General features: G+C 44.0%; 1 protein-coding gene across 3 annotated transcripts in view; it reads right to left on the bottom strand.

Annotated features, from left to right (window-relative positions):
* Positions 1–27,709, bottom strand: part of RADIL (Rap associating with DIL domain) — a 118,380-nt gene that overhangs the window by 10,841 nt on the left and 79,830 nt on the right. For all 3 annotated transcript variants that reach the window (XM_033914421.1, XM_033914423.1, XM_033914422.1), the window contains 5 exons: positions 24,687–24,799; positions 19,522–19,750; positions 13,445–13,617; positions 9,004–9,154; positions 5,673–5,863 (listed from right to left, as the gene is read on the bottom strand). In XM_033914421.1, the coding sequence (XP_033770312.1) occupies positions 5,673–5,863; positions 9,004–9,154; positions 13,445–13,617; positions 19,522–19,750; positions 24,687–24,799 (857 nt within the window). The remainder of the gene's footprint in view (positions 1–5,672; positions 5,864–9,003; positions 9,155–13,444; positions 13,618–19,521; positions 19,751–24,686; positions 24,800–27,709) is intronic.

The raw sequence follows: 27,709 nt of genomic DNA, 5'->3' as shown, positions 1-27,709 counted from the left end.
GTAGCTTTATTTCTAATTATTTGGGCATCTAACTTCTTTCTAACTGTATATAAGAACACTAGTCTTTAAGCCTGTTACATTAACGAGTGCTAGAATAGATATGTCTGTCTGTTTGTCTTTCTTTCTTTCTGTCTCTCTCTTTCCTCGTCTGTCCACCACCACCCTTTGCCTGCTCCCCCTGTCCAGCAGCAGCCCTTCTCCCTTCCTTTTACCTCCCCCCTGTCCAGCAGCACCTCTTCCCTGCTCCCCCCTGTCCAGCAGTAGGCCTTCTCCCTTCCTGTTACCTCCCCCCCTGTCTAGCAGCACCTCTTCCCTGCTCCCCCTGTCCAGTAGTAGGCCTTCTCCCTTCCTGTTACCCCCCTCCCTGTCTAGCAGCACCTCTTCCCTGCTCTCCCTGTCCAGCAGTAGGCCTTCTCCCTTCCTGTTACCTCCCCCCTGTCCAGCAGCACCTCTTTCCTGCTCCCCCTGTCCAACATCCAGCTTCCATTCCATTTGAGTCTGCCCTCCTGTTCTGTCAGCACCCTCACAACACCTTTCACCACAGCTCAACTGCCTGCACACATCAACAGCCGTTCGAGCCACCACGGCCTGCACGTGCTGACAGCTGCCACACGCACCTCAAGCCGACAGCCGCCTCAAGCAGCCATGAAAGGACATAGCATGCTGCAGGAATCACAAAACCCTAAGTGCGTATGCGCACTTAGGGTTTTATTATAGAGGATAAGAACATAAGCAATGCCTCCGCTGGGTCAGACCTGAGGTCCATCGTGCCCAGCAGTCCACTCACGCGGCGGCCCAACAGGTCCAGGACCTGTGCAGTAATCCTCTATCTATACCCCTCTATCCCCTTTTCCAGCAGGAAATTGTCCAATCCTTTCTTGAACCCCAGTACCGTACTCTGTATTCTAACCTTTTGTAAACCGCATAGAACTTCACGGCCTTGCGGTATATAAGCTGATTATTATGTTATGATCTGAATTTCTATAAAATAGTGAGGAAGAAGCTGGATCTACCATTGATAAAGTTCTGTTCAGGTTTCCTTTAAACCAGTGGTTTGCCAGTCAGGTTTTCAGGATAGCCCTAATGATATGTATGGGACAGATTTGCATGCATGCATGCCACCTCCATGATATGCAAATCTCTCTCATGCATATTCATTAGGGCTATCCTGAAAACCTGACTGGCTGGTGGTCCTCCAGGACAAGGTTGGGAGCTACTGCTTTAGAATGATGAATTCAGATTAACTTCTCTGCGTTCTTTAATTTTTAAAAAAAATCATCATCTTATTTACATTATAAGAGATTGTTAAAAACGTTTTTGTGTAGGAAATTTCAGGGCGGGGGTGTTGCTGGTTTTGTATTTGTATGTATTTACATTTCTATTCCGGTCTCCCCAAAGAGCTCAGAACTGGTTACAGTTTACATCCAGGATAAGTTACTGATGCTGGTGAAGGGTTGAGGGAGGTTTTCACAGCTTTTCTAAAGTTAAGAAGCTTTTGATGATATTAACAGGAGTTGCCATCCAACAAATAACACATAATTGGAAGGACTGTAGAAGACTGAATTATTGTTTTTGGTGGAATTCAGTTTGTAATGTGTATAAAATGGAAAGAGCGTTGGCTGTTCAAAAAGGTTATTATAATAAATTTAAGGATGTGTGGGGACCTTTATTAAATTATAGTAATGAATAAGTTACACTTTTCCCAATCTAAATACACATGTGGAATTGGGATGGAGGGGTTTCTTGGTTTTCCATTAAGTATATATATTTGATTTGTCTTAAGATATTATTTTCATGTGGTATATATTAGTTATATATGAATTTGGGAGGGGGGGGGTTAAATCTTCTTGGTGTATGATATTGAAGATTTTTCAAGTGATGTTGTATTATAATTGTTTGATATTTACTGTATACTTGATGTAAGTTTAAAAATGAATAAAGAAATTAAAAAAAAAAGAAGTCCTTTAAGGTTTGCTTTTATAATTCTCTTTCAAGTTTATTATAAATTTGATTAATCGCTTATTCAAAATTCTAAGTGATGTACAAATCAATAAAATTACAAAATTTTAAGGGGAAACAGAACGAACACTTAGAACTAACCTAACAAAAACATATTGAAACAAAAGGAGAGGATGGGAAGAGAAATACAAGTTGTTGATAGTAAGTAAGACACGTTTGGAAAAAAACCAAAAGGAATGGAGAAAGCAATGTGCTTCCAAAAAGTTATGGAATAGGATTCAATTGAGGCTCCTAGTCAGGCTTTCTAGCTATCAAATGCGTCTTTAAACAGAAAGCTTTTTAACTTGCTCTTAAATCTGTCTAGATTACGTTCTTCCCTTAAATAAATAGGGAGAGAATTCCATGTATGGGGGGGCTGTGATAGAAAAGATGAATTGTCGTCGTGTATTAATGATTTTGAGTGAGGGAACTCTTAATAGATGTTGGTCGTTTGACCTCGGCAATCTTGTTGAGGTGTAGGGAATCAATAATGTATGACTAAAGGCGGGAGTTTTGTAAAGAAGAGATTTGAGAGTTAACAAACTTAATTTATATGTTATGCGGTGAGCAACTGGGAGCCAATGCGCTTTCTTAAGGAGAGGTGTCACGTAATCGAATTTCTTAGCTTTCATTATAAGTTTGATTGAGGCATTTTGTATAATTTGTAAACGTCTGATTTCATTTTGGGCTATTCCCTTAAATAGAGAATTACGATAGTCGATTTTTGAAATTACCAAGAATGAATTAATGTGTTAAGTGACTTTGGACATAAGAATTTCGAAACTGAATGATAACAATACTACGAATGTGGTCATGATAGGTTAGTTTATAATCAAAAATAACCCCTAGAATTTTAATGCTACTGATCGACTGTAAAGTGGAACCCTTGATAGTGATTGGAAAATTAAGCTTAGGACCATCTTTCCAGGGAAAGAGCATAACATTTGATTTATTAACATTGAGAGCTAGTCTGTTAGCATCAAGCCATTTGTGAATCTGTTCCAAGTTTCTTGTTGATTGCTATTGTTTCCAGAGGGTTATTGGATGTAAAAGCTGAATATCAAAGCAAATACATTAAAACCAATAGATTGGCAAATGATTTCTAACTACTTTATGTTTGAACTTTTGTATTTCCTGTATTTGTTAGATGATGTAATAAATTTAAGAGCAAAACTTAAAAGCTTTCTTTTTAAAGACGCATTTAATGACTACAAGGACTGTCTAGGAGTTTCATATTATTTTCATAACTTCTTTGAGATTCTTCGTTCTTTCCCTTCCTATTGTTTTCAACCATAAGTGTCTTTTCTTCTATCAACCAAATTGTATTTCTGTCCCCATCCTTTCCTCACATTTTATTATGTTTGTAAAGTTAGTCTTCAATATGTTTTGTAAGGTTCATTTTTTTTGTTACTTTTGTTTGTCCCCCTATTTTGTAATTTTATTGATTTGTTCATCGCTTAGAATTTTGAATAAGCAATTAATCAAATTTTATAATAAACTTGAAACTTGATAAATTTAAAAAAAAAACAACAACAAAAAAAGCCCCAATAGATTGGCAAAGAGTCATCAAGGTTATTTTAACAGCACTGAACTGTTAAGGTTTTGTAGGATAGAAATAAAATTTTATGCTATGTTTACAAGTGTCAAAGATAAGAAAAAGAAATCCCTAAAGAGTATATACCACAGAAAAATACTATAATATCAGAGCAATGTACTCAAATTGCAAAATTAGAAATATTATACATGTTTATTAATTTAAAATTTGCAAAAATATCACAAAATTTTCACAGAATAGCATACACAGAACATCATACAAACACTACAAACAAACCAGACAAGATATAACAACATATAACAGGCACTATCAAACCAGGCTGGAAATGGCCACACAAACAATCATACAATGATATATAAATATAGCTGTGTTCAAAAGTTCATAAATCACTCTCAAGCTAAGTGATTTATGAACTTTTGAACACAGCTATATATATATATATATATATCATTGTATGATTTTTTGTGTAGCCTTTTCCAGCCTGGTTTGATAGTGCTTGTTATATGTTGTTATATCTTGTTTGGTTTGTTTGTAGTGTTTGTATGGTGTTCTGTGTATGCTATTCTATGAAAATTTTGTGATATTTTTGCAAATTTTAAATTAATAAACATGTACAATATTTCTAATTTTGCAATTTGAGTACATTGCTCTGATATTATAGTATTTTTCTGTGGTATATACTCTTTAGGGATTTCTTTTTCTTATCTTTGAGATTTACTTTTGAATCCTGTTGTTTATTGGCTGTAGCTCTCTGTTTTATTTTATGTTTACAAGTATACCATATTGTGCAGCTTCGTGCAAGACAGACACCGAAGGAGACGGAAATTAACGACTTCGGGGCCTAGCGCATGTTACGGACGTTGGCCTCTAAAATGTAAAAGACGATGCAGAGCATTGACCTCCCCCCACCCCCGTTTTACAAAACAGTAGTGCGGTTCTTAGTGCGGCTGCGGCGGTAACAGCTCCGACGCGCATAGGAATTCTGTTTGGAAAATCTGGTAACCCTAGGAGTGTCTAAATTTCTACTCAAAATTCCACTAACCTCCTAAACTTAGGGGCAGATTTATGCTGGGGAAAAGAAATTAGGAACTTGGTAACGATTTTGTACCATATTTTGCGTTTGCGGCAAATTTTTACTCTGTTAAACCGCATCGATCTGAAGGGTAATGCGGTCAACAAATGTTATGTGTCTTATTGTTCCCTGCCTAGAAGTGTGAATTGAACAGGTAATAAATATCTATGTTTGTTTATTTTATGTGCTATTTGGGGGAGGGGGTTGCGTGGGGCGGGGCGCAGCCACCGCCCTGTACTCCTCCTTCCCTCGCTACGCTGTTCTACAGAGGCCCTTATTTAGGGTTACAAGACGTCCGGATTTCCCCAGACTTTGGGTTTTGAAAAGCTTCCCGTCAAAATTGCGTCGGGAAGGGGCATGTACAGACGCGGTGATGACATGTGCACGCTTATGTGCGATGTTATTGTGTTGCATTTGTGCATGTGTGGATGCCATCTGGGGGGCGGGGCAGGACTGGGGGCGTGGCCATGGGTCCGGATTTTCCTTTGGGGCAATCTGGTAAGGTTCATAGACAACCCCGCGAAAGACAAAGGCGCGCGCCAACAACTGAGCGCAAGACGGAGGCGCACGCCGAAGAAAATTACAGTTTTTAGGGGCTCCGACGGGGGTTTTTGTTGGGGAGCCCCCCCAGTTTACTTAATAGAGATCGCGCCGGTGTTGTGTGGGGTTTGGGGGGTTGTAACCCTCCACATTTTACTGTAAACTTAACTTTTTCCCTAAAAACAGGGAAAAAGTGAAGTTTTCAGTAAAATGTGGGGGGTTACAACCCCCCAAACCCCCCACAACACGGCGCAATCTCTATTAAGTAAAGTGGGGGGTCCCCCCCACACCCCCCCCCTGTCAGAGCCCTAAAAACAGTAATTTTCTGCGGCGCGCGCCTCCGTGCTGCGCTCAATTGTCTGCACGCGCCTTTGTCCCGGCGTGCTTTTGACCTGACACCATCTGGTAACCCTCTTTATCATTCATTTTCATCTGATGAGCCTGGAGGAGTGGGGGCAGGTATATGCTGGTCAGATAAGGGTTTCAGCTTAGGAAAACGTGTGCTACCTGCTGGTGGTCAGTCTCTGGAAGGGTTTTGGGAACGGAGGCTTTGCTCTGCAAGCTCCACAAGAAGTGTCGTATATAGAGGAGATGTCGATAGATATTGTCATCCAGAGAATCCTTGTCTAGGTCCACCTTAAACCCTTCACTGGGCAAAATAATCGGTGGGTGGTTGTCGAAAGACTCCAGGAGGTCCTCTGCAAAAGAAAATACAAGAAAACCTGAGCGCTCTGCAGCCCTGTACGGAGGCAGGTCCAGAAATCTGTGCTCAGTAGAAGCTGTCACAAGGGGTGACGGGACTAAATCGCGCGAGACAACGGCGCACCGACAACTGAGCGCAAGGTTGATGGCGCGCCAAAGAAAAGCACTATTTTAAAGGGCTCCGACGGGGGGCATGGGGGGGAACCCCCCCACTTTACTTAACAGACATTGCGCTGGCGTTGTGGGGGGTTTGGGGGGTTGTAACCCCCACATTATACTTAAAACGGAACTTTTTCCCTAAAAAACAGGCAAAAAGTTTGGTTTCAAGTATAATGAGGGGGGTTACAACCCCCCAAACCCCCCACAACGCCAGCGCGATGTCTGTTAAGTAAAATAGGGGGGTTCCCCACAAACACCCCCCTTCGGAACCCTTTAAAATAGTGCTTTTCTTCGGCGCGCCGTCAACCTTGCGCTCAGTTGTCTGCGCTCAGTTGTCGGCGCGATTTTGTCTATGAACCGTCACAAGGAAAGCTGTCACAAAAGCTGTCAATTTTCAAAGGGAACCTATGCCCTGGGCAAAATGGTACCACACGGAAAACCAGAAGCCACTCTAGAGAAGGAGTGCAATTTGACGTAGGCATGCCTCAGGAACAACCAATCACGCCATGTCGATGGCATTAGTTATGCGCATCCCTGGGAGCCACACCCAATGGCCTGTCCACGCTCCGCCCACCCAGTGGCGCTGCGAGAGTAGGAGGCGCCCCCCTGCATATTCCTCTCTGCATCCCTCCCCCCCACTCCTTCTGTGCCACCACACTCGCGTCTTCCCTTCCCCAAAATGCAGTGTAACAACACGGTCTCAAAGGAAAAAAAACTTGGGGACCCTGTTGTTACACTGCGTTTTTGGTAGCCACCGTTCTTTTGCATATTTGCCTCCTACAACTGGATTGCTATCACCACTCATAAGATCCATAGCCTGTTATTCAGAAAGACATGGGGGAAGCCACTGCTTAACCTGGATCGGCAGCATGGAATGTTGTTGCTCTTTGGGATTCCAGAATCTTGCTATTCTTTAGGATTCTGAATGGAATGTTGCTACTCTTTGGGTTTCGGCCAGGAGCTAGGGACCTGGATTGGCCACCGTGAGGATGGACCTTTGGTCAGACCCAGTATGGCTATTCTTATGTGAGCCAAATATAGGGCAATCAAGCCATTGTGACACCACTGCTGAGGTTGGCTCTGAGGTACTGTGGAATTACGCATTATGACATCACAATCTCAGCTCTGGAATGTTGCTCTCATTGGGGTTCCGGAATCTTGCTATTCTTTGAGATGCGGGAATGTTGCTACTCTTTGGGTTTCGGCCAGGTACTAGGGACCTGGATTGGCCACCGTGAGAACGGGCTTCTGGGCTTGATGGTCCATTGGTCTGACCCAGTAAGGCTGTTCTTATATGTGATCAGAGTATTAAATCATACTGCCTCTATTTGATTTTTTATTTTAAAATAATTTATATTCCGGATATCCTATACAATTATTCAGGTACTCAAGCATTTTTCCCTAACTGTCCCGGTGGGCTTCCACTCTGTCTAATGTACCTGGGGCAATGGGGATTAAGTGACTTGCCCAGGGTCACAAGGAGCGGTGCGGGATTTGAACCCACAACCTCAGGGAGCCAAGTCTGTAGCTCTAACCACTGCATCACTTTGCGTTTCATATAATTTACAGTGAAACATATGTTTGGAAGCACAACTTTGAAGCGTGATGTCTAAGTGGAGTTTTTTTTCCAGCACCTATCATGATAGTGGCTCGTTTAGAGCTAAAAGATTGAGGGCTGTTTTTCTCCACTTGTCCTTGTGCATATAATTGTTACTGTCTTATGTGGAGTCATGTGAAAATCCCAGCAAAGACTTTAAACAGCACGTGTTAGTTTTGGAATATTTCCATCAAGAATTCTAATGGTAGGCTTAGCTATTCAATGCTAATAGAAGGTTCCAACCACAATATATGTATTGGGGTAAAGTGTTCTAAACTACCCCTGAAGTACCTTCTATATAATATTGCTTCAGACCCTTTGAAATGCCACCAAGTGTTCAATTAAATTTTCATGACACTTGGCTTTGTGCATCCGAATCGTCATAAGGTCATTCTATAAATAAATTATCAACTTTCTTGTTTTCTTGATTTTATACTTTTTTAACAACTTTTGAAAAGATATACAGTCAAACCTCGGTTTGCGAGTAACCCAGTTTGCGAGTGTTTTGCAAGACAAGCAAAACATTCTCGCACACCGAGTGTTAACTCGATTTGCGAGCACCCCCCGATAACCGGCATCGCTCCCCCCCCCACTCGCAAAGGGCCCCCTCCCGCTCAAATCGGCACCCCCCCCCCCCCCCCGCGAGAACAGGAACCCCCCGCCCAACCAACTTTAACTCACCCCCCTTTGGCACCAGCATGCAGCCCACAAGTGCCGGTGCCGCTTGAAGATCTTCTTCCCAGTCTCTGCCGGCTTTGAGCATGCATCTGCGCATGCTCAAGCCCTTCTAATTCTCCCTCTCGCCGAGAATCTCGGGCGCACCATAGCACGATACAGTGGCAGGATGACTTCCTTCGTCCTGGTCGTAATACCTTTCTTAATGATACCCAACATTTTGTTTGCTTTCTTTGAGGCTGCCGCACACTGTGCCGACGCCTTCAAGGTTGTGTCTACCATCACTCCCAGGTCTCTTTCAAGGTTGCTCACCCCTAGTGGTGAGTTTCCCATTTTGTAAGTGAACATCGGGGTTTTTTTCCCTACATGCATGACCTTGCATTTCCCTATGTTGAAGCTCATTTGCCACTTTACTCCAATACATATATTGAGTTTTGAATATTTGGCATAGATGTATCCTCTAAATCAGGGGTTCTCAAACCAGTCCTTGTGGCCCGCCTGGCCAGTCAGGTTTTCAGGACATCCATAATGAATATGCATGAGATCCATTTGCATACAATGGAGCATGCAAATCTCTCTCATGCATATTCAACTGTGAATATCCTGAAAACCTGACTGGCCAGGGGTGTCTCGAGGACTCTTGTTGAGAACCCCTGCTCTACAATAATAAACAGAAAAAACATTCTGGGTTAATTTGGGTCTCACCTGTCCTGAAGGCTGCAGCATGGTCTTCCTCACTCGGCTGCCAAGCTGTGAGGCCCCCCAAGCTCGAGGCCAACTGATAATTACGCAGCACACAATGGAGCTGAGCGCAGCTCAAGGCAGAGAATTCCACCCTCAGGTTGTGCCAGGTCATCTAAACCAGGATATTCACCGCAAAGGTCAGAATCCCAAAATGTATTATATTTATTTCTAAAGATACACTAAAAATGAACTTATCAGAGCAACCAAGAAAAAGTGGCGTAGCAAGGGGGTGGAACACGTAGGGTGCCAACTTCGAGAGGGCACTGGCACCTTTCCTCTCCCTGGCTGTCCTACATGTAGCTTGCACTGGCCTCGTCCCTCACTCTGACATCACTTCCTGTTTGCAGGGCCAGGAAGTGATGTCAGAAAGAAGGCTCAGCCAGCGCGAGCAGTGGGTATTCCAGCCCGCTCACTGATGGCAAAGATGTGAGGAGCGCGGTGATGACAGGCACATCGGGGGGGGGGGGGGCGCACTGGAAAGCAACTTCCTTTGCTATGCCACTGCCAAGAAGCAGTGTTTCATGGGCATGCAATGATTTCTGAGTGCTCTTCCAATCAGCTTAAGAAAATAATTATATAATAACTCCTGCAATGAGAAATAAAATTCAGGTATGGATAGGCAGACTAAATAGCTCAATACCAGTGTTGTTGGATTTCTCAGCAGCCTTGGACACAGCGCTTCCCGGAGAGGTGATAAGACAGAGTACAATTCTGGGGTTCAAAAAGGGACTGGATGACTTCCTGGAAGCGAAGAGGATTACAGGGTACAGATAGAGGTACCTTACAGGACATTGAGCGAATAGGGTATGGATATTTTAGGTTAGGTAGGGAACACTTTCAGGTCATGGACCTGGGGGGCCGCCGCGGGAGCGGACTGCCGGGCACGATGGACCCCTGGTCTGACCCGGCAGAGGCAATGCTTATGTTCTTAATATGCTTACAAGACTGGCAGAAACAGGTATTACAGTGGCAGTACATGGTTCAAATTCCAATTTGTCAGACAGTCAATAATCCATTCTGTTCAGCCATATCCCATCGTTACCTTGGGCACTGAACTATGGGACGCCACAGGGAACCACACGGTCTCCCATTTTATTTAATTTCTACCTTAAACCTTTGCTTCAGACAATGGACACAAAACTCTATGGGCTCCTTTTACTAAGGTGCGCTGGCAGAAAAATTACCGCCTGGCGACAAGAGAAAATATTTCTTCACCGAAAGGGTGGTTGATCGCTGGAATAATCTTCCACAACAGGTAGTTGAGGCCAGCAGCGTGCCAGATTTTAAGAAAAGATGGGATTGGCATGTGGGATCTCTTCACGGAGGGAGTTAGGGGGTGGGCCATTAGTGTGGGCAGACTGGATGGGCCGTGGCCCTTTTCTGCCGTCATGTTCTATGTTTCTATTTGGCATGTGGGATCTCTTCATGGAGATAGTTAGGGGGTGGGCCATTAGTGTGGGCAGACTAGATGGGCCGTGGCCCTTTTCTGCCGTCATGTTCTATGTTTCTATTTGGCATGTGGGATCTCTTCACGGAGGGAGTTAGGGGGTGGGCCATTAGTGTGGGCAGACTGGATGGGCCGTGGCCCTTTTCTGCCGTCATGTTCTATGTTTCTATTTGGCATGTGGGATCTCTTCATGGAGGTAGTTAGGGGGTGGGCCATTAGGGTGGGCAGACTAGATGGGCCGTGGCCCTTTTCTGCCGTCATGTTCTATGTTTCTATTTGGCATGTGGGATCTCTTCACGGAGGGAGTTAGGGGGTGGGCCATTAGTGTGGGCAGACTGGATGGGCCTTGGCCCTTTTCTGCCGTCATGTTCTATGTTTCTATTTGGCATGTGGGATCTCTTCATGGAGGTAGTTAGGGGGTGGGCCATTAGGGTGGGCAGACTAGATGGACCGTGGTCCTTTTCTGCCGTCATGTTCTATGTTTCTATTTGGCATGTGGGATCTCTTCATGGAGATAGTTAAGGGGTGGGCCATTAGTGTGGGCAGACTAGATGGGCCGTGGCCCTTTTCTGCCGTCATGTTCTCTGTTTCTATGCTTAAAAGGAGGCATAGCAGCTAGCACGCACGCTATTCCGCGCATTAAGGCCCTAAAGCACCTTTGTAAAACGAGCCCTATATCTACGCCAATGATGTGCAAATATGTACTCATACCCATTGAAACAGATCTACCCACAGCTTTGAGGAAATTGTCTGTCTAACTGCAGCTCAGAAACTGGCAAACGATAACAAACTCTATGCTGTATCCCGCCTTGGCTGAATCTCTTCATAAATGCAGTTAATGAATCTTTATGTGCTTTCATTTTTCTTTTTCTCGGGGGGAACCGATAGCGCTATCTTAGAGACAGAAAGAGGGTACGAAAACAACTCAAGCATGAAATTGCTGACCTGCCGTTGGTGATCTGTGACCCGTCGCTAAAATCGTCTGTAGTACCTGAAGACTGGAGGGTGGCCAATGTTACGCCGATTTTTAAAAATGGCTCCAGGAGAGATCCGGGAAATTACAGAGTGGTAAGCCTCACTTCAGGGCCAGGCAAAATGGTAGAAACAATTATAAAAAAAATAAAATCGTGGAACATGTAGACAAACATGATTTAATGAGATGGAGTCAGCATGGGTTCAGCCGAGGGAGATCTTGTCTCACGAATTTGCTTGACTTCTTTGAAGATGTGAATACACATGTGGCTAAAGGTGAGCCAGTTGATATAGTGTATCTAGATTTTCAGAAAGCTTTTGATAAAGTTCCTCACGAGAGGCTCCTGAGAAAATAAAAGTGTCATAGGATAGGTGGCAAAGTTCAGTTGTGGATTAGGAATTGGTTATCGAATAGAAAACAGAGGGTAGGGTTAAATGGTCATTTTTCTCAATGGAGGAGAGTAAACAGTGGAGTGCCGCAGGGGTCTGTACCGGGACCGGTGTTATTGAACTTATTTATAAATGATCTGGAAATTGGAACGACGAGTGAGGTGATTAAATTTGCAGATGACACTAAACTGTTCAAACTTGTTAAAATGCTAACGGAGTGTGAAAAATTGCAGGCAGACATTAGAAAATTGGAAGACTGGGTGTCCAAATAGCAGATAAAATTTAATGTGGACAAATGCAAAATGATGCACATAGGGAAGAATAACATGGGTCCAACTTGTGGATTAGCGCCCAAGAAAAGGAACTGGGTATCATCTTAGACAATACGATAAAACCTTCAGCCCAATGTGTGGTGGCGGCCAGAAAAGCATACAGGATGCTAGGAATTATTAAAAAAGGAATGGTTAACAAGACTAAGAATGTTATAATGCCCCTATATCGCTCCATGGTGCGACCTCATCTGGAGTATTGCATTCAATTCTGGTCTCCTTATCTCAAGAAAGGTATAGCGGCGCTAGAAAAGGTTCAAAGAAGAGCGATCAAGACAATAAAGGGGATGGAACTCCTCTCGTATGAGGAAATATTAAAACAGTTAGGGCTCTTCAGCTTGGAAAAGAGACGGATAAAGGGGGAGATGGGATTGAAGTCTACAAAATCCTGAGCGGAGTAGAACGGGTATAAGTGGATCGATTTTTCACTCTATCAAAAATTACAAGGACTAGGGGACACTCGAAGTTACAGGGAAATACTTTTAAAACCAATAGGAGGAAATTTTTTTCACTCAGAGAATAGTTAAACTCTGGAACGCGTTGCCAGAGGTTGTGGTAAGAGCGGATAGCGTAGCTGGTTTTAAGAAAGGTTTGGACAAGTTCCTGGAGAAAAAGTCTATAGTCTGTTATTGAGAAAGAGAGGGGGAAAGCCACTGCTTGCCCTCTATCGATAGTATGGAATATTGCTACTCCCTGGGTTTTGGCCAGGTACTAGTGACCTGGATTGGCCACCGTGAGAACGGGCTACTGGGCTTGATGGACCTTTGGTCTGACCCAGTATGGCTATTCTTATGTTCTTACGTGAGCCAAATATAGGGCAATCAAGCCATTGTGACATCACTGCTGAGGTTGGCTCTGAGGTACTGTGGAATTACGCATTATGACATCACAATCTCAGCTGTGGAATGTTGTTCTCATTGGGGTTCCAGAATCTTGCTATTCTTTGAGATGCTGGAATGTTGCTACTCTTTGGGTTTTGGCCAGGTACTAGGGACCTGGATTGGCCACCGTGAGAACGGGCTACTGGGCTTGATGGGCCATTGGTCTGACCCCAGTAAGGCTATTCTTATGTTCTTATCAGTGATCAGAGTATTAAATCATATTTCCTCTATTTGTCTGCTGGCATAATTTATTGGCTTGTGATTATCCGTCAACATTGTACAAACACGGGAAATCAGGATAAATGAGTTGAAGACACAAATAATTGAGAAACTTTGCCGTGTGGCGGCTTGAGTAAAGAAACATCTGGAAAGTGGATTCTTACCTGCAGCAGCTGGGAGCTGGGTGTGGCTAGGAGGTTGGCCACGCTCAAAAGTTTACCGAAGAACTGCTGTCCAAGGTGCCCGTACCCTGCATTTTGTATCCATTCCAGAAGGAGCCTCAGGCGGGCACGGATTTTCACCCCCTTTGACCAACGAAAACACCCCAGCGTAGGCCCTTTATGGCAAGGAGTAAAACAAAGAGTTAATGTAAACAAAAAAAATAAATCCACTTTGAGTTTGATCTATTAAGTTTTCTTTTCATTCGTGGTCAGCGAGTATCTCACTGAGATTCCAACACTACTGACATATTTCAGCCAGATCCATCCAGGAAGATCTAATAGATGGGCTGGGAGATCTCGGACATTCATAAACTGACAGGAACAGGGGGAAGGCTTGTGAGCTGGCCGCGTGCAGCGTGTGAATTGATGCATGTGCCGTGAGGAAGGGGGAGGAGAAAAAACCTGTACAGGTGAAGATCCTAAGACTTCCAATGAAACTGGAGTTGAAGACAGACCCTTGTGAATCCTCAGATTAACAGAGACATGGCAACAATACTATCATAGGCCTGAAAGCACAGACTATTAGAACAGTCACATGTCTCATATGATTTCTCTCTCTGCTAATATAAGCAGGTTTCGTGCGAAACTCATCTTTCACACAAAAACTAGCATCTGCTGACAATGATAAACAAGAAGTTTGTTTGTGAGAACGGAAATTACCAGCATCAGAAGGGAATTATCGCATCCCTATAACTGAGGTCAAAGTGGACTTACCAGAAAACAATACCAACCATAAGGATATGAAATTGATAACGGTGCAAATAAATACAGGAATGGGATGGGCCTTGCTCGGAAATTAGTGATTCTTGATATTAAAAGAACATATGTCAGGGAAATTAGGCAAACAGGACATCACGCTTCAATATGACTCAGAAAGTATAAGTGTTGACTGATCAATTAACTGATAATGAAAATGGCAATTATAAATATCCAATAGAAATCAAGAACATAGCATGTACTAACATGGTCCTAGGATACTAAGAATGTATAAAAGGCCAGTTTATTAATGGATTAATCTGAACAGACACTAGGTATACAAAAGGCTGGCATTCTGTATATGCTCTATTAACCCAATTGGCCGAGACTTCTCCTTTGTAAGTTGACTATTATTGATTACTAATAAATATATATAACATACAGCTAATTGGGTTGTCGTGTGAGGTCATTGATGAAGACTTTCACAGCGGGTCTTCAGCCGTCATGGCCTGTCCTTGCGTGGAGTTGCTGCTGGGGGGGGGGAGGTGATGCAGCGTGTTGGCTTCGAGGGAGGCCAACACATGGGGGCACTAATTTGGGACATAGGAGGGAGGAAATAGAAAGGGAGAATTGATGGGCATGAGTGAGAGTTGGTGCGCATGGGGAAAGGATGAAAGGAAAATTGGGCAGAGAAAGAGAGGAGGGAGGTAGAGATGCATGGGGAATAGAAGGATGAGAGGGATATATGTTGGATATGGTGGTGGAGAGGGCAGATTGAAGGGGATTCAAGGGGGAGGAATGTTGGACATAGCGATGGAGGGAGACATGTGGCAGTAGAGGGGGGTGGGAGAGAGGCCTGGATCTCTCAAGACAGATGGACAGTGAAAGAGAGAGAAGGAGACATATTGCCAATAGGGATGGAGGAGTTAGGAAGAAAAGTTGGACTCATAGAGGGACAGAGAGAGATGTTGGGGAAGGGAATGGGGTCCGGAGGAGAGGAAGCGTGCGGGAGGCAGAAAGAAAGAAATATTGGAAATGCAACCAGAGAATCATGGTAGGAAAATATAATTTGATTTTCAATTTAGTGATCAAAATGTGTCAGTTTTGTGAATTTATATCTGTTGTCTATATTTTGCTCTATATTTGTCTATAGTTGTTACTGATTGCATATTTTAAAATCATCTGCCTTGACCTCTTTGAAACCTCCCCAAATATAAATGATAATTAACATTTTCTCTGCATACAGTGTGCTTTGTGGGTTTTTTTTTTTTAATTTTGTGGTTGCCATTATGTATTAATAAGATTATATTGTGTGTGTATGAAAAATGGATAGAAGAAATTGCGTTACAATTAGTACTATTATGGGGGTAGAGTTAGGGGCGGAGGTACTCGGTTGGTATTTGTTAGGCTTAGGGGTAGAGAATGACACGGTGGTTGTTACCTGCGGCTAGACACGGGTAACCCGCCAAAACGGTGACAAAAAAAAAGGTCACCGCGAGATCAGGGACAAGGCCATTCACCGCCCCGTGGAGCGGTGAATGGTTAGACGGGGCGGTGAACAAGCGTGAACGCGCGGTGAACAAGCGTTCGATCCGGCAGCCCACTCTCTCCCGCCGGCCGGCCAGCCATGCATCTCCCTCCCTCCCTCCTTTTCCCTTACCGTTTCTTGTTGAAACTGGCGATTTCCATAAGGATATGAGCTGTATTACAGCCGGAGCTTTGAAGTTGCGTCTCGTTGCCTGCTAGAAAAGTCTCCTCTGACGCAACTTCCTGTTTCCGGTTGCATCGGAGACTTTTCTAGCAGGCAACCCGATGCGACTTCAAGGCTCCGGCTGTAATACAGCTCATAACCTTATGGAAATCGCCAGTTTCAACAAGAAAAGGTAAGGGAAAAGGAGGGAGGGAGGGAGGGAGGGAAATGCAAGGCTGGCCGGCGGGAGGGAGCTGCTGGACCGCATGAAGGGTGCTGGGGGTGGGGGGATGGAGAGGAGAAGACTCTGAAGATGGGGACGGGGCGGTGAAAGGGACAGCGGGGACGGTGACGGGGCGGTGAAGGGGACGGCAGAGACGGGGACGGGGCAGTGACGGGGACAGAATTTTTCCCCGTGTCATTCTCTATTAGGGGGTACTTGGCTTGAAGAAGTTGAGAAACACTGCTCTAGACCACCAGGGCCTCTTTCAGGTAGGCCCGAGAGGCCTGTGGGGAGGTGGGGGACGGGCTTTGGAAAGGGGGCTTTTGCGAAGGGATGGATGGACTTGGTGAGTATAGATACAGGAAAGGAAGATGCTGGCCAAGCATGGGAGGCAATGAACAGGGTGCAATTTTGCCACCTTGCACCCTGGAAGCAGCAAATATCTTGCTACGGGTCTGGATAGGAGCAGGGAAACCACAACGCAAAGCTCAAGAGGACTAGAAAATGTGCTAAGAACATAAGAACAGCATCACTGGGTCAGACTAATGGTCCATCCAGCTCAGTAGCCCGTCTTTACGGTGGCCAATCCAGGTCACCAGCACCTGGCAAAAACCCAAACTATGTATCATATTTGCAGCTTGTTTTATATCTTGAAATCAAATGTTGTCATTGAGGGTAATTCTATAATGGTTTTACCACATGTAGAACCTGTTTTACACAGAGAAAAGACATTTTATGAAACTATACACTCAGAAGATTACGACAAAGATGAATTGCACTTCTACACAGGTTACATGAAAAATAATGCCTTCACCTCCATAATTCATCAACAGAGGGCAGCACTAACACACTACGTGTTCACTTATTCTTTGCTATCTTTCCCTTCACTTCAGTTGGCAAAAAGCGTCTGTGTGAAGAGGTTGTTTTGCTATTGCTTATGAGATGGAAGTGTGCAGTAGTAGTGTAAGGGGTGGGGCACGGGTGTGTGGGGGGGGGCAGACTGTCCCAGGTGCTGTCTTGCTGGGGGGTGCCATCACCTCTCCCCCCTCACGTCACGTCCTCCCTTCCCTAATCCCCCTGTATCTCTTTAAAAATCTTCGCCAGCGCAAGTAACTATTCTAGCCTGCTGCTCGTGCTGGCCTGGCTCCTTCTGAAATTACTTCCGGGTCACGGGGCCAGGAAATGACATCAGAGGGAACACCAGCACGAGAAGCAGGCTGGAGAAGCTTTAAGGTAGGGGGTGGGAAGGGAGGGCACACATGTGGTGGCAAATGCGCAAGGGGGGGCATCACACCCCCCCCCCCGCATCTCCTACCCTCGTTACGCCACTGGTGTGCAGTGAGTAGTTGGTATGATTTAAGCAAACTGCTGTGAGTTTTTGTTGAAGGAGCCCCTCCAATTGAAATTCGAGAAGGAAGGAAAACGCTGGAATAAAAGACTTGAGCAATGGACAGGACTTTAAATAGGATTCAGAAAGGGATAACCCGATTGTATTTCTTGAGGTACTAAATATTTTGTATTAAATGAAGTCTGATTTGGAAGAGTTTCGGTTCCTGGTACAGTGTGAAATTACTAGGGACTAGATAAGCTGACATAAATATTAATATTCAGTCAGCTGCATGTGCACGTGTGTATGACATCATCACGGCGACAGCCGCACATGTGCAAAGGTTTCCAGACGCGGCCTCCGAGTTCAGGATTTCCAAAACCCAGACAGACTTTTGGAAATCCCTCCAGGCGCCCGGAGTGTCCTCTCAAAAGAGGACATGTCCGTGTTTTCCCGGATGTATGGTAACCCTATATGTACTGCCATGTGGAGGACTTGGGTTCTGCTCCTGAGCCAGCCAAGCTGAGGATGATAAGGAGGCGGTGTTAACAGACCTGGGGGGGAGGGAGACAAGAAGTCTCAGTCATTGCACAGTGGTAATATCTACCGGCCACACTTAAGAGTGCACTCATACTGGGTTTGATCTGATGATCAAAACAACAAACATCAAAGTGTTTCGAAAAGAAATCAAAACATTCCTATTCAAAAAACACGTCCTTACTCACTAATCTCTCCCCAATCACACATGCTCTCCCCCCCATGAACAACCACACCTACCTAAAATATTCAGATCCCTACATAAGCATCTACCATCTGTATCCAATACCTCTACTCCTTCAATGTTAGATAACTTTCTTCTTTTACCCTGAATATACTTTTATTCCCCTCTGTATCCTGTAATTACTTTCAATGTTAGGTAACTCTCTTCTGTTACCCGAATATATTGTTATTTCCCACTGTATCCTGTAATTACCTGAATCTTACTATGTAATTTTATCTGAAAAATTTCCCACTATATCCTTAAATTACCTTCAATGTTAGGTAACTCTCTTCGGTTACCCAAATTTATTGTTATCCCCCACTGTATTCTGTAATTACCAGAATCTTGCTATGTAAGTCTATCGGAAAAATTCCAGATATCTCTAAATTTGAAACATTCTACCATAACATGTAATTTACTTGAATCGTTGTTTATGTAATTCTCTCGGTAATGTCCAGATCTCTTCTAATTGTAATCCGCTTAGAACCGCAAGGCATAAGCGGAATAGAAATCACTAATGTAATGTAATGTAAATTTCACCCATCCCTGCCCATCCCCAATGGAATCTAACCCATACCTGCTAAGATCCATTCCGTGCTCACTGATCTCCACGATTACTCTCCTCCATCCCTTGACACTATTATTTACTTGCTCTCTGTTTCCTCCCAACCCCAACAGCCTTGTATTCACTAATCAATCAGTGTGCGTTCCAAGCCTCAGTCTGGTGTTCCAGCTGCATCTCTGGGCATTCCAAGCCTCATTCTAACGCTCCGTCATTCTCTTTCCATACATTCCAAAATTTGGTACGCTCCTGGTATGGTGATGCCCAGTTCTGCCTCTCAGTACATTCTAAACCTCATTCTTGAGAGATTTTGACCAAACCCCCATGGCAACTCCTTCCATCCCCGCAGGATTCCCACAAGCTCCATACCTGTGCAGTTCTCTGTTTCAGAAATTGTTTATGACTGACTGAATACAATGGCTGGGTTGAATGTGGGTTTCTAAAATAGGAGAAAATTCTCTGGGGAAGTGCAATTGAGGGCAGATGATACTTATAAACCTAAGGGGACAGGTTCTAAATGAACTGAAAAGCCAAGGTTTTTTGAAATTCACGGGGGCTACAGGAACGCAACCCCCGCGAATTTCGGGAGAATACTGTATATCAAAAATGGAGGCAACGTGATCACAAAGTTTCGCTTTACGTGACCATCGTGCTGCTGAATTTTGCAGAGTTTGAAGATGACGCGAATTAAACGAAGACATTCCACAATATACTGAATTGCAATCATCTATCCCAGGCGTCGCAAATCTGTGCATCACTCACCTTTCTCAGTCAGTTGATTGAAAAGCAACGTGTTGGAGAAGAAGAAGAGGTAGGCGAACATTTGAGACGCAATTTCCGGGTGGACTTCATACTGGTGCAGAAGGTCCAGTGTCGCTTGGTAGATCAACACAACCCTGCACACTTCTTCGGGCAGATGGGAGGGAACGTGCCAGTTTTCGTTGGGAGACGAGTGACCCTCAATGAGAGCTGGTAGGGACACATACAGAGACTGCAACAAACAACAAAGGCAGCTGTCCAGACGCCTTCATCACACTTGATAGCGTTTATTCTTAAAGAGGTGACAATGGGGGCGTAGCGAGGGTGAGGAGCGCCCCAACCCCCGCCGCACGCCTCCCCCCCTTTTCCTTCCCCTGTACCTTTTTATAATAATAAACAACTTTATTTTCGTATACCGCCACACCAATAAGTTCTAGGCGGGTCACATCAAGAAGAACTGAACAATCAGCGAATCATATAGCTACATATATAAATCATACAAATATCATATACATATCAAATACACGTCATAAAAGCAGCACTCACAATCAAGATATTTTCCAGGCTATCCCTCTAACGTCACTTCCTAGGACCCGGGACCCGGGAGTGGCGTCGGAGAGAGGCAACACTGACATGGGCAGCAAGTTCGTAATGGTGCTTGCGTAGGGAAAATTAAAGAGGTACGAGGGGAGGGAAGGGGTGAATACTTGGGGGGGGGTGGAAAGGAGGATGGGTGCTGGCACCCCAACCAGGACTGCACCCAGGGCAGACCGCCCCCTCCCTCCCATTTTCTACGCCACTTGTTATTTACAGATACCAAATTAATTACCATCCTCCTTCCTGGGCAACAGGGCCAACTCAAAGCGGTATGGCGCCCTGAGCCAACTTTGACGGCAGCGTTAAGCAGTCCCCCAGCCCCCAAAGCTTAAGCTCTCTCCAGCCCCTAGCCCAGCATTGCTCCCTCTCCTCCCTCCACGGCCTTCTAACCATTACCTTGGTTGCCGGTAGCAACAGCATGCACCGCAAGCTGCTTTCGGCCAGCCCTGGGTCTTCCCTCTGCTACGTTCTGCCAACAGGAAATTGCATCACAGAGAGGTGGGACGCAGCAGAGGGAAGAGCCAGGGCTGGCCATAAGCCTCCTGCCGCTGCAGAGGTAATGCGCAGAGGGCCGCGAGGGAAGGAAAAGAGGGAGCAATGCCAGACTAGGGGCTGGAGAGAGAAGGGGAAAAATGTTGAACGGTGAGAGAAGGGGGGAGAAAGCTCTAGATCGAGTGAAGCACTGGCGGTGAACTCGGGGGACCAGGGATTTTGACCCCCTGTACTTCCGGCACTCTGGGCTAGGACTAGGGCTATCAGATTTTACTTTAGTAAAATTCCGACTCCCAAGCCCAGCCCCCAGGCCTGCCCAGTCCCGCCCTAGCCCCGCCCCATTACACCCCCCCAGTCCTTCCTCCCTAGCTCCGCCCCTGCTGCCGGCTCTCGTCGAGTAGGAGGGCATGCACGGACGACCTCCTGCCCGATGCGATTTCGAGGAAGCTTTTCAAAACCCAGAGAAAGTGCCGGGTTTTGAAAAGCCGTCCGGGGAAATCCGGACGTCTGATCCAATGGTTGAGCTGGCCCGGCTGGGCAACAATGCCTCTATGGCTCTTCCCTGCATTTCTAACAGAGCCTGTGTTGTCTGCTAGGTTCCAACTGAGGATTTTATATGATTAGGTATTTTGTACGTGTGTTTTATTGCACTCTGCGTGAATTTCTGAGAGAGGCAGATTACAGAACAGGACAATTAAGTACAGGGCTCAGAAAGTGCCCTAAAATATCAAAGTCTATAACTTCATTTAAAAAGTTATTTTTTCCTTCCTACAAATGTATAAGGCTATAACCTACCCTGGGAGACTTCCTTTAGATAGGTTAAATTTTCTTTCAATGGAAACATGCCCCTAACAGGTCAGGTTACAATACAAACGAAATATTTATCTTGGTCGGAAACCCTGTTATTCCTGCAGAAGGCCTGGATTCTATTTGTGCCACCATAAAGAAACCAGAAGTTCTCTGGCTAGTGTGTTATCTTAAGATATCTGCCCCGAGTTGACAGCAAGAATCCACAGAAAAGCCGAAATCACAGAGTGCTGTTCATTTCGACGTCTCTGAAGCAGTCCCCGCCCGACACACACAAGCAGCCTTTCTGTCTCTTCCAGAACACTGGAAGCACTGTTAACGCTTCCTTGCCACTGGCCGTCAAGAACGGTTTTAACTTGTGCTGACTAACCAGAGACCCCCTCCTAGAAGCACCGCGGCCACCTCCGTGAATGCATTCATTATTCATGATCAGAGCAGCTATTGTGCAGTGAATTCCAAAACGAACGTAGGGCGGCCGGGGAAGTTTAAGGGCCCCCTACGTTCTAAATGCATCCAGGGGTCATATGCTGCAATGTATGGAATTTTCCACAGCTATATGGCTGGGAGGGGAGCAGAGGGGCAAAGCACATTTTCTGAGACGTTGCTCCCATTTTGGTTTGCAGTTCTTGGCACGCTTCGGCGTGCGTGGAAAACAATTTCATAACTCCAAGTCCAAACAATATAGCTTCTGTAACACCGCTGGGAACGGATACAAACAAAACCCCCTAATAATGCTGCTGAAGCAGGAGGTAATGGAGGACCTTATAGCACCTGAAGAGACTGCCTGTCTTTGTCTCTCTCCTCTTCAAATAAGCAAATTGGACAGCTTCTGCTAGGTAGAATTGTAGAATTTATTTATAATTAGAAGGCTTAGGGATGTGGCAGAGCTTACAGGATACACAGATTTAAAGAGGGCATGCTCTGGACAAGATTAGGGTAACCCAAAAAAATATACATATATTTCTTGTTTAACAATGGGGATATGTGGGATGGCTATTCAAAGTATTTATGTCCTACTTTCGAGAGTCATGTTCCCAAATTGGTAGGGTTACTAGATTTTACTTACTTAAAAACTGGACCCATAGATCTTAGCTGCTAATTTTCTTTCCTTTAGTCCCACCAGACCAGTTCAAGACCTGTGGGTTGTGTTCATCAATCAGAGAAAGAGAAGAAGACCTGCGTACTTTGCCCAGTGAGGGCACCGTGCAGCTGAAAATGTTCAGTATTAATGAAATATTACTTCAGCTACCGGGCAATGATAGTCTTAGAAGTTGATTTGTATTACCTAAAACTGCAAAGAGAAAAATAAATCTGCCCAACTTTGGAAACTGGTTGGTTATTTTTATGTACTACTAAGGATAAGGAGAATAAAATCTGTTTAACTCCTTGGGATCTTGCCAGGTACTTGGGACCTGGGTTGGCCACTGTTGGAAAGAGGATACTGGGCTTGATGGGCCTTCGCTCAGTCCCAGTATGCCAATTCTTATGTTCTTATGTGAGCCAAGTATAGGATAATCAAGCCATTGTGACATCACGGATGAGTTTGGCTCTTAGGCATTGGTGGAATGAGGCGTAATGACATCACAATCTCAGCTCTGAAATATTGCTACTATTTGGGTTTCTGCCAGGTATTTGGGACCTGGGTTGGCCACTGTTGGAAACAGGATACTAAGGCTTGATGGACCTTTGATTTGTCCCAGTATGGCAACTCTTATGTTCTTATGTAATGCACACAATAGACATGGAGCAAACGTAAATATATGATATACCTAAAAAGAGGATACCACTTCTGGAAGAAAGAATAGAATTGTTTAATTGATGTTCCTGCTTTGTTGGGAGAGGAAAACTGAAGTCCTGTTTTGTAAGCATCAAAAGGTTAATGGCCAAAGCTATTGGTAGCCCACCAGCAAGGGAGGGGAAGGAACTTGGACTTCTCTGAGTTATCCCCCCCTTCCACCAATCTTGAAGTGCTCCCCGAAAATTACCTCAGGCATGTTGGAAGAGCCAGTAGGAAACACTGGTGCTTTGGCCTAATGATCTGGAAAAAGTGCAGCCGCCGGCTCTTGGAGGCTAGATGGAGGAAACAAAACCATCCCTTTCTCACAGTAGGAGTGCATACTCCCACCTGTTTCTGCTAACTGCTAGTGTAATCTGGGACAAATACTGCAGAGTTCTTCTGATGTCTTGAGGTGAGGAAGCAATTTCCCATCCAAATTATTTAAACCCCTTTAAGGGAAAGAAGAAAACAGCCGTGTGCCCTTTTCTCCTTGGATTCTAGTTCTTGCCCATCTCCCATCTCTTTGAAGTAAGTCTGTACGCCATGTTATTTGTTGTACTAACATACCCTGGTATTGTCTTGCACTGTTAATTTTTAATCTGGTTTTAAGGTATCTTTTCTGTTTATTATACAGCATTCCCCAGCGAATTCGCAGTTCATGGACTCAATCATTCGCGGTCTGCTCCGACCACCTCTTCCTGTAGTAAAGTTGGGCTACACCAATCAGGAGCTGCGCTTTAAATCAGCTCCTGATTGGTATAGCCCGACTTCACTACAGGGAGAGGCGGTCAGAGCAGACCGCCAGTGATTTTCTTCACCCGCTGGTGCTCCATCTGCCCTCTCCTGCCTCTCCAGCCTTTTGACAGGTGAAAAACCGCATTTGCGGTTTTTTGAATTTCACGGGAGTTCCTGGAATGGAACCCCTGCAAATTTCGGGGGAGTACTGTATTATATTAATTTTGTACACCACCTAGAAGTTTGATTAGGCGGTATAAGAAATTTTAAATAAACTTTAAACTATCATTCCTGCTCCAGATCAAATTAAATTTTCTATACCCTTTTTGTTTTATTTTAGAGCTTAAAGTCTAAAGATCAGGAGCTGCACAGTCCACCTGTCACCATCTGCTGGAAACAGAGAAATACTGAGCAAAGATTACACAGTGCCCTTATTGGGTGAAACATGCAGGACATTTTTTTCTCTGTCTTCATCCATTGGTCAACGGGTACAAGCCACAGGTTCTGGACTGGTCTGATGAAGACGATAAGGCATGGGGATTTTTATGTTTCTGCTTGCTTTCAAAGACATATATCCCTCATACAGCACAGGGTATATGTCTCTTTGAAAGCAAGCATCAGAGTTTAGAGAGACAAAGAGCAAGTGAACTATGATAAACATTTGTATATTTTTACAGTGTATGTTACCATGCAGTGTGCACAACTGGATATATCCTCACCCTATCTTGTTGAAGATTTGCGAGAGATGGTAGGTACATACCTTGGAGATGTAATACACACACTGTTGAAACGTGTACATGATAACTTCTTCCAAAATAGTCATTGCTTCTTCACTGGCTGTTATTGTTGAGGAAAACAGCGATTCCTTAGAACCTGAAGAAGACAGAAATATATGAACAAAGCTAAATTTATTATATGTCTTAAACAATTATATCAGTTTAGTATCAAGGAGCTCCCAATTGCTCTGCTCTATTGATAAGACACTGTTTTTACAAAATAAATTTTAAAATTAGGGGCTCTTGGAAGTCCCTTAAGGGTTATCAAAACTCTGACTCTAAGTCAACGTTAGGCCATTCCGGTCTTCATGAGCCACAGGCAGGTCAGGTTTTCAGGATATCCAAAATAAATATGCATGAGATAGATTTGCATCTCAAGGAGGCAGTGCATGCAAATCCATCTCATACATTGTGGATATCCTGAAAACTTGACCTGCCTGTGGCTCTCGAGGACCGGATTTGCCTACGCCTGCTCTAGGTCATTAAGAAGATTTTCATTAGAGAATGACATGGGGATGGGGGACAGAGCCTGCAGGGATAGGGACAAACATTGTTCCCATGTCATTCTCTAAAAACTTGAGACTAGTATCAATATGTAAAAACTTAGCATATCTTATATAATTGTCAACTGAATTCAATGATTAAAACCCCCCGCAGAAGCTGCTTTTGGATTTCAATGAACTAAATGACATCATTTGAGTCTTGTCTTCCATCTGCAACATCCTTCCATCATGTGCCCACCTGCTCAAGCATCTTACTGTTACTGCGACAGATTCATCCATCGTTGCCGGCATCAAGGAACATTTCTAACATTTAATTAGACACTTATTTTCCTGTCCATCCACTACAGTTCAGGTTCTCTTCTACACCCATGTCTGAAAGGCAATCCATTTACCTTCCCAGATGAGGTAAGAAAATAGGCAACCGAATCTTAGGGAAGGTTGTACCAAAACCGGATAGAAATGGAAGGCTCTGTTTGGGATTTATAAACAGTTTTACAGAATATTGTTTCTTTTTATACTTAACTATAAAGATTTAAATATAAAATCATAAGTGTTTGAGGCTTATGCAAATGAGGACAGAGTCCGCGGTGATGGGGCAGGGATGGAGATGGAGCCTATGGGGACAGAGTGGGGGGTGGGGACAGGGATTATCTTTGTGTCCGTGTCATTCTCTAATTTTCATTAAAAATTGAAGGGCTTATTTACTAAACCTGCTAAATCCACTTTTGGCAAAAAAATTGACCTATAGTTTCATATGGATGAAAGGATATTGTTATCTACCAATGTAATTAATTGTTGAGATCAAAAGTGTATTTGTCCTTCACCTGCAGCCAAGTTAAAGTAAGATTTGTTTCCAAAATCAGCTAAGACCAGATAGGGCCCGATTTTTGAAACGCATGTCCCGATTGCAGGCTGCGGTAGCATCCTACCGCCACTTGGCAGCCAATCGGGATGCATGTTTGAAAAAAAAGTGTCTTGAGGCAGGACTCCTACATTGTAGGCCTCTGTAGGGCGTCTATGGAGACACGTACCCACGCTTAAGAACACCCAAGGTGGGGCATGGTGTAGCTTCACTTGGAAGTGGCCTTGGATGGGCTTAAACTTTGGTACACATCTTTGTAGACGTGAGACAACATGCGTTAAATGCCGGCCTACATTTAAGGTGTCTGTCCAGGAGTGTAGACACAATTCTAAACAGGATGCCGATGCATGACTGACGTGATTGGCAGCCACCTAGGTAGCCACTATTAACGGCATCCTATACAGAATCAGGTCCTTGGTGGGTTTTGGAAATAAGCACTTAAACTGCATCATGGTAGTTGTGTATGTGAGTATTTTAGGAGCACTGTCAAAGTACCACGACTGGATGGAATATATATATATATTTCAAGTTTTATTAAAATTTGACTTGATCGCTTATCGCGTGTTTCTTTTTTTTTAGTTTAATCATCTTTATTGACATTTTAACAATTTAGGTATACAACAATCGGGTAACAATGACCAATAATCAAGCTAAAAGAAATCACGTGTTTCTAAGCGAAGTACTGTACAAGTTCTTCTTTACCCAACGAGTGGTGGACTACTGGAATGCGCTTCCAGAGGGCGTAATAGGGCAGAGTACAGTACTGGGGTTTAAGAAAGGATTGGACAATTTCCTGCTGGAAAAGGGGATAGAGGGGTATAAATAGAGGATTACTGCACAGGTCCTGGACCTGTTGTGCCGCCGCGTGAGCGGACTTCTGGGCATGATGGACCTCAGGTCTGACCCAGGAGAGGCATTGCTTATGTTCTTATGTTATAAAAAAAATTTTAAAATAAAAACAAAAAGAGTCATACAGCTTAAAAATTATTCTCACTTAACTATTTTAGATAATATGAGTACGAGTACGTATATTAACTGGTACATAATTTACTTATTTATTAAAAAAATATATATACTACATACAACCTACGCGGATCAGATAGAAACAGACATAAAAGTTTGACAATACAAACATAATTCTCATTAAAGCTAAATCTACATAACGTTATAATGACATCGGAATGTATAAATCTGATTCACTAAATTATCACACAGCTTCACATCATGGCTTCAAATATATCGCATTACATAAAATACCTCAGCTGACTGGATAAATGAACATCAGAGAACGCGCCATGCAAGGAAGCAGTACAGTATGGAAATCAGAGTCTAGAGATTAATGCACTTTCTTAACAAAGGGATTCGTTTAGTTAAGTTGATTTGACTTGCTATACTACCATTTTGATTACCATCAGAGTGGTTTAAAATAAAATCTGAAGGGTAACGAATGGGAGACCAACCTACAGAGCCTTGTTAAGGCTTCATATCATAAGAAAACAGAAAATTGTGGAGAGTTGATGTCCAAGCTGATGGCTTTATTGAAACAAACAATTCACATAAATACATCTAGGGCCGGAACCTCTAGAACAGGGGTAGGCAATTCAGGTTTTCAGGATATCTACAATAAATATGCTTGAGATAG

This window comes from Geotrypetes seraphini, chromosome 11, assembly GCF_902459505.1.
Source record: "Geotrypetes seraphini chromosome 11, aGeoSer1.1, whole genome shotgun sequence".
In the NCBI taxonomy this organism is placed as follows: domain Eukaryota; kingdom Metazoa; phylum Chordata; class Amphibia; order Gymnophiona; family Dermophiidae; genus Geotrypetes; species Geotrypetes seraphini.
Note: the sequence above shows the minus strand (reverse complement) of the source record. Positions and strands in the feature narration are given on the sequence as shown.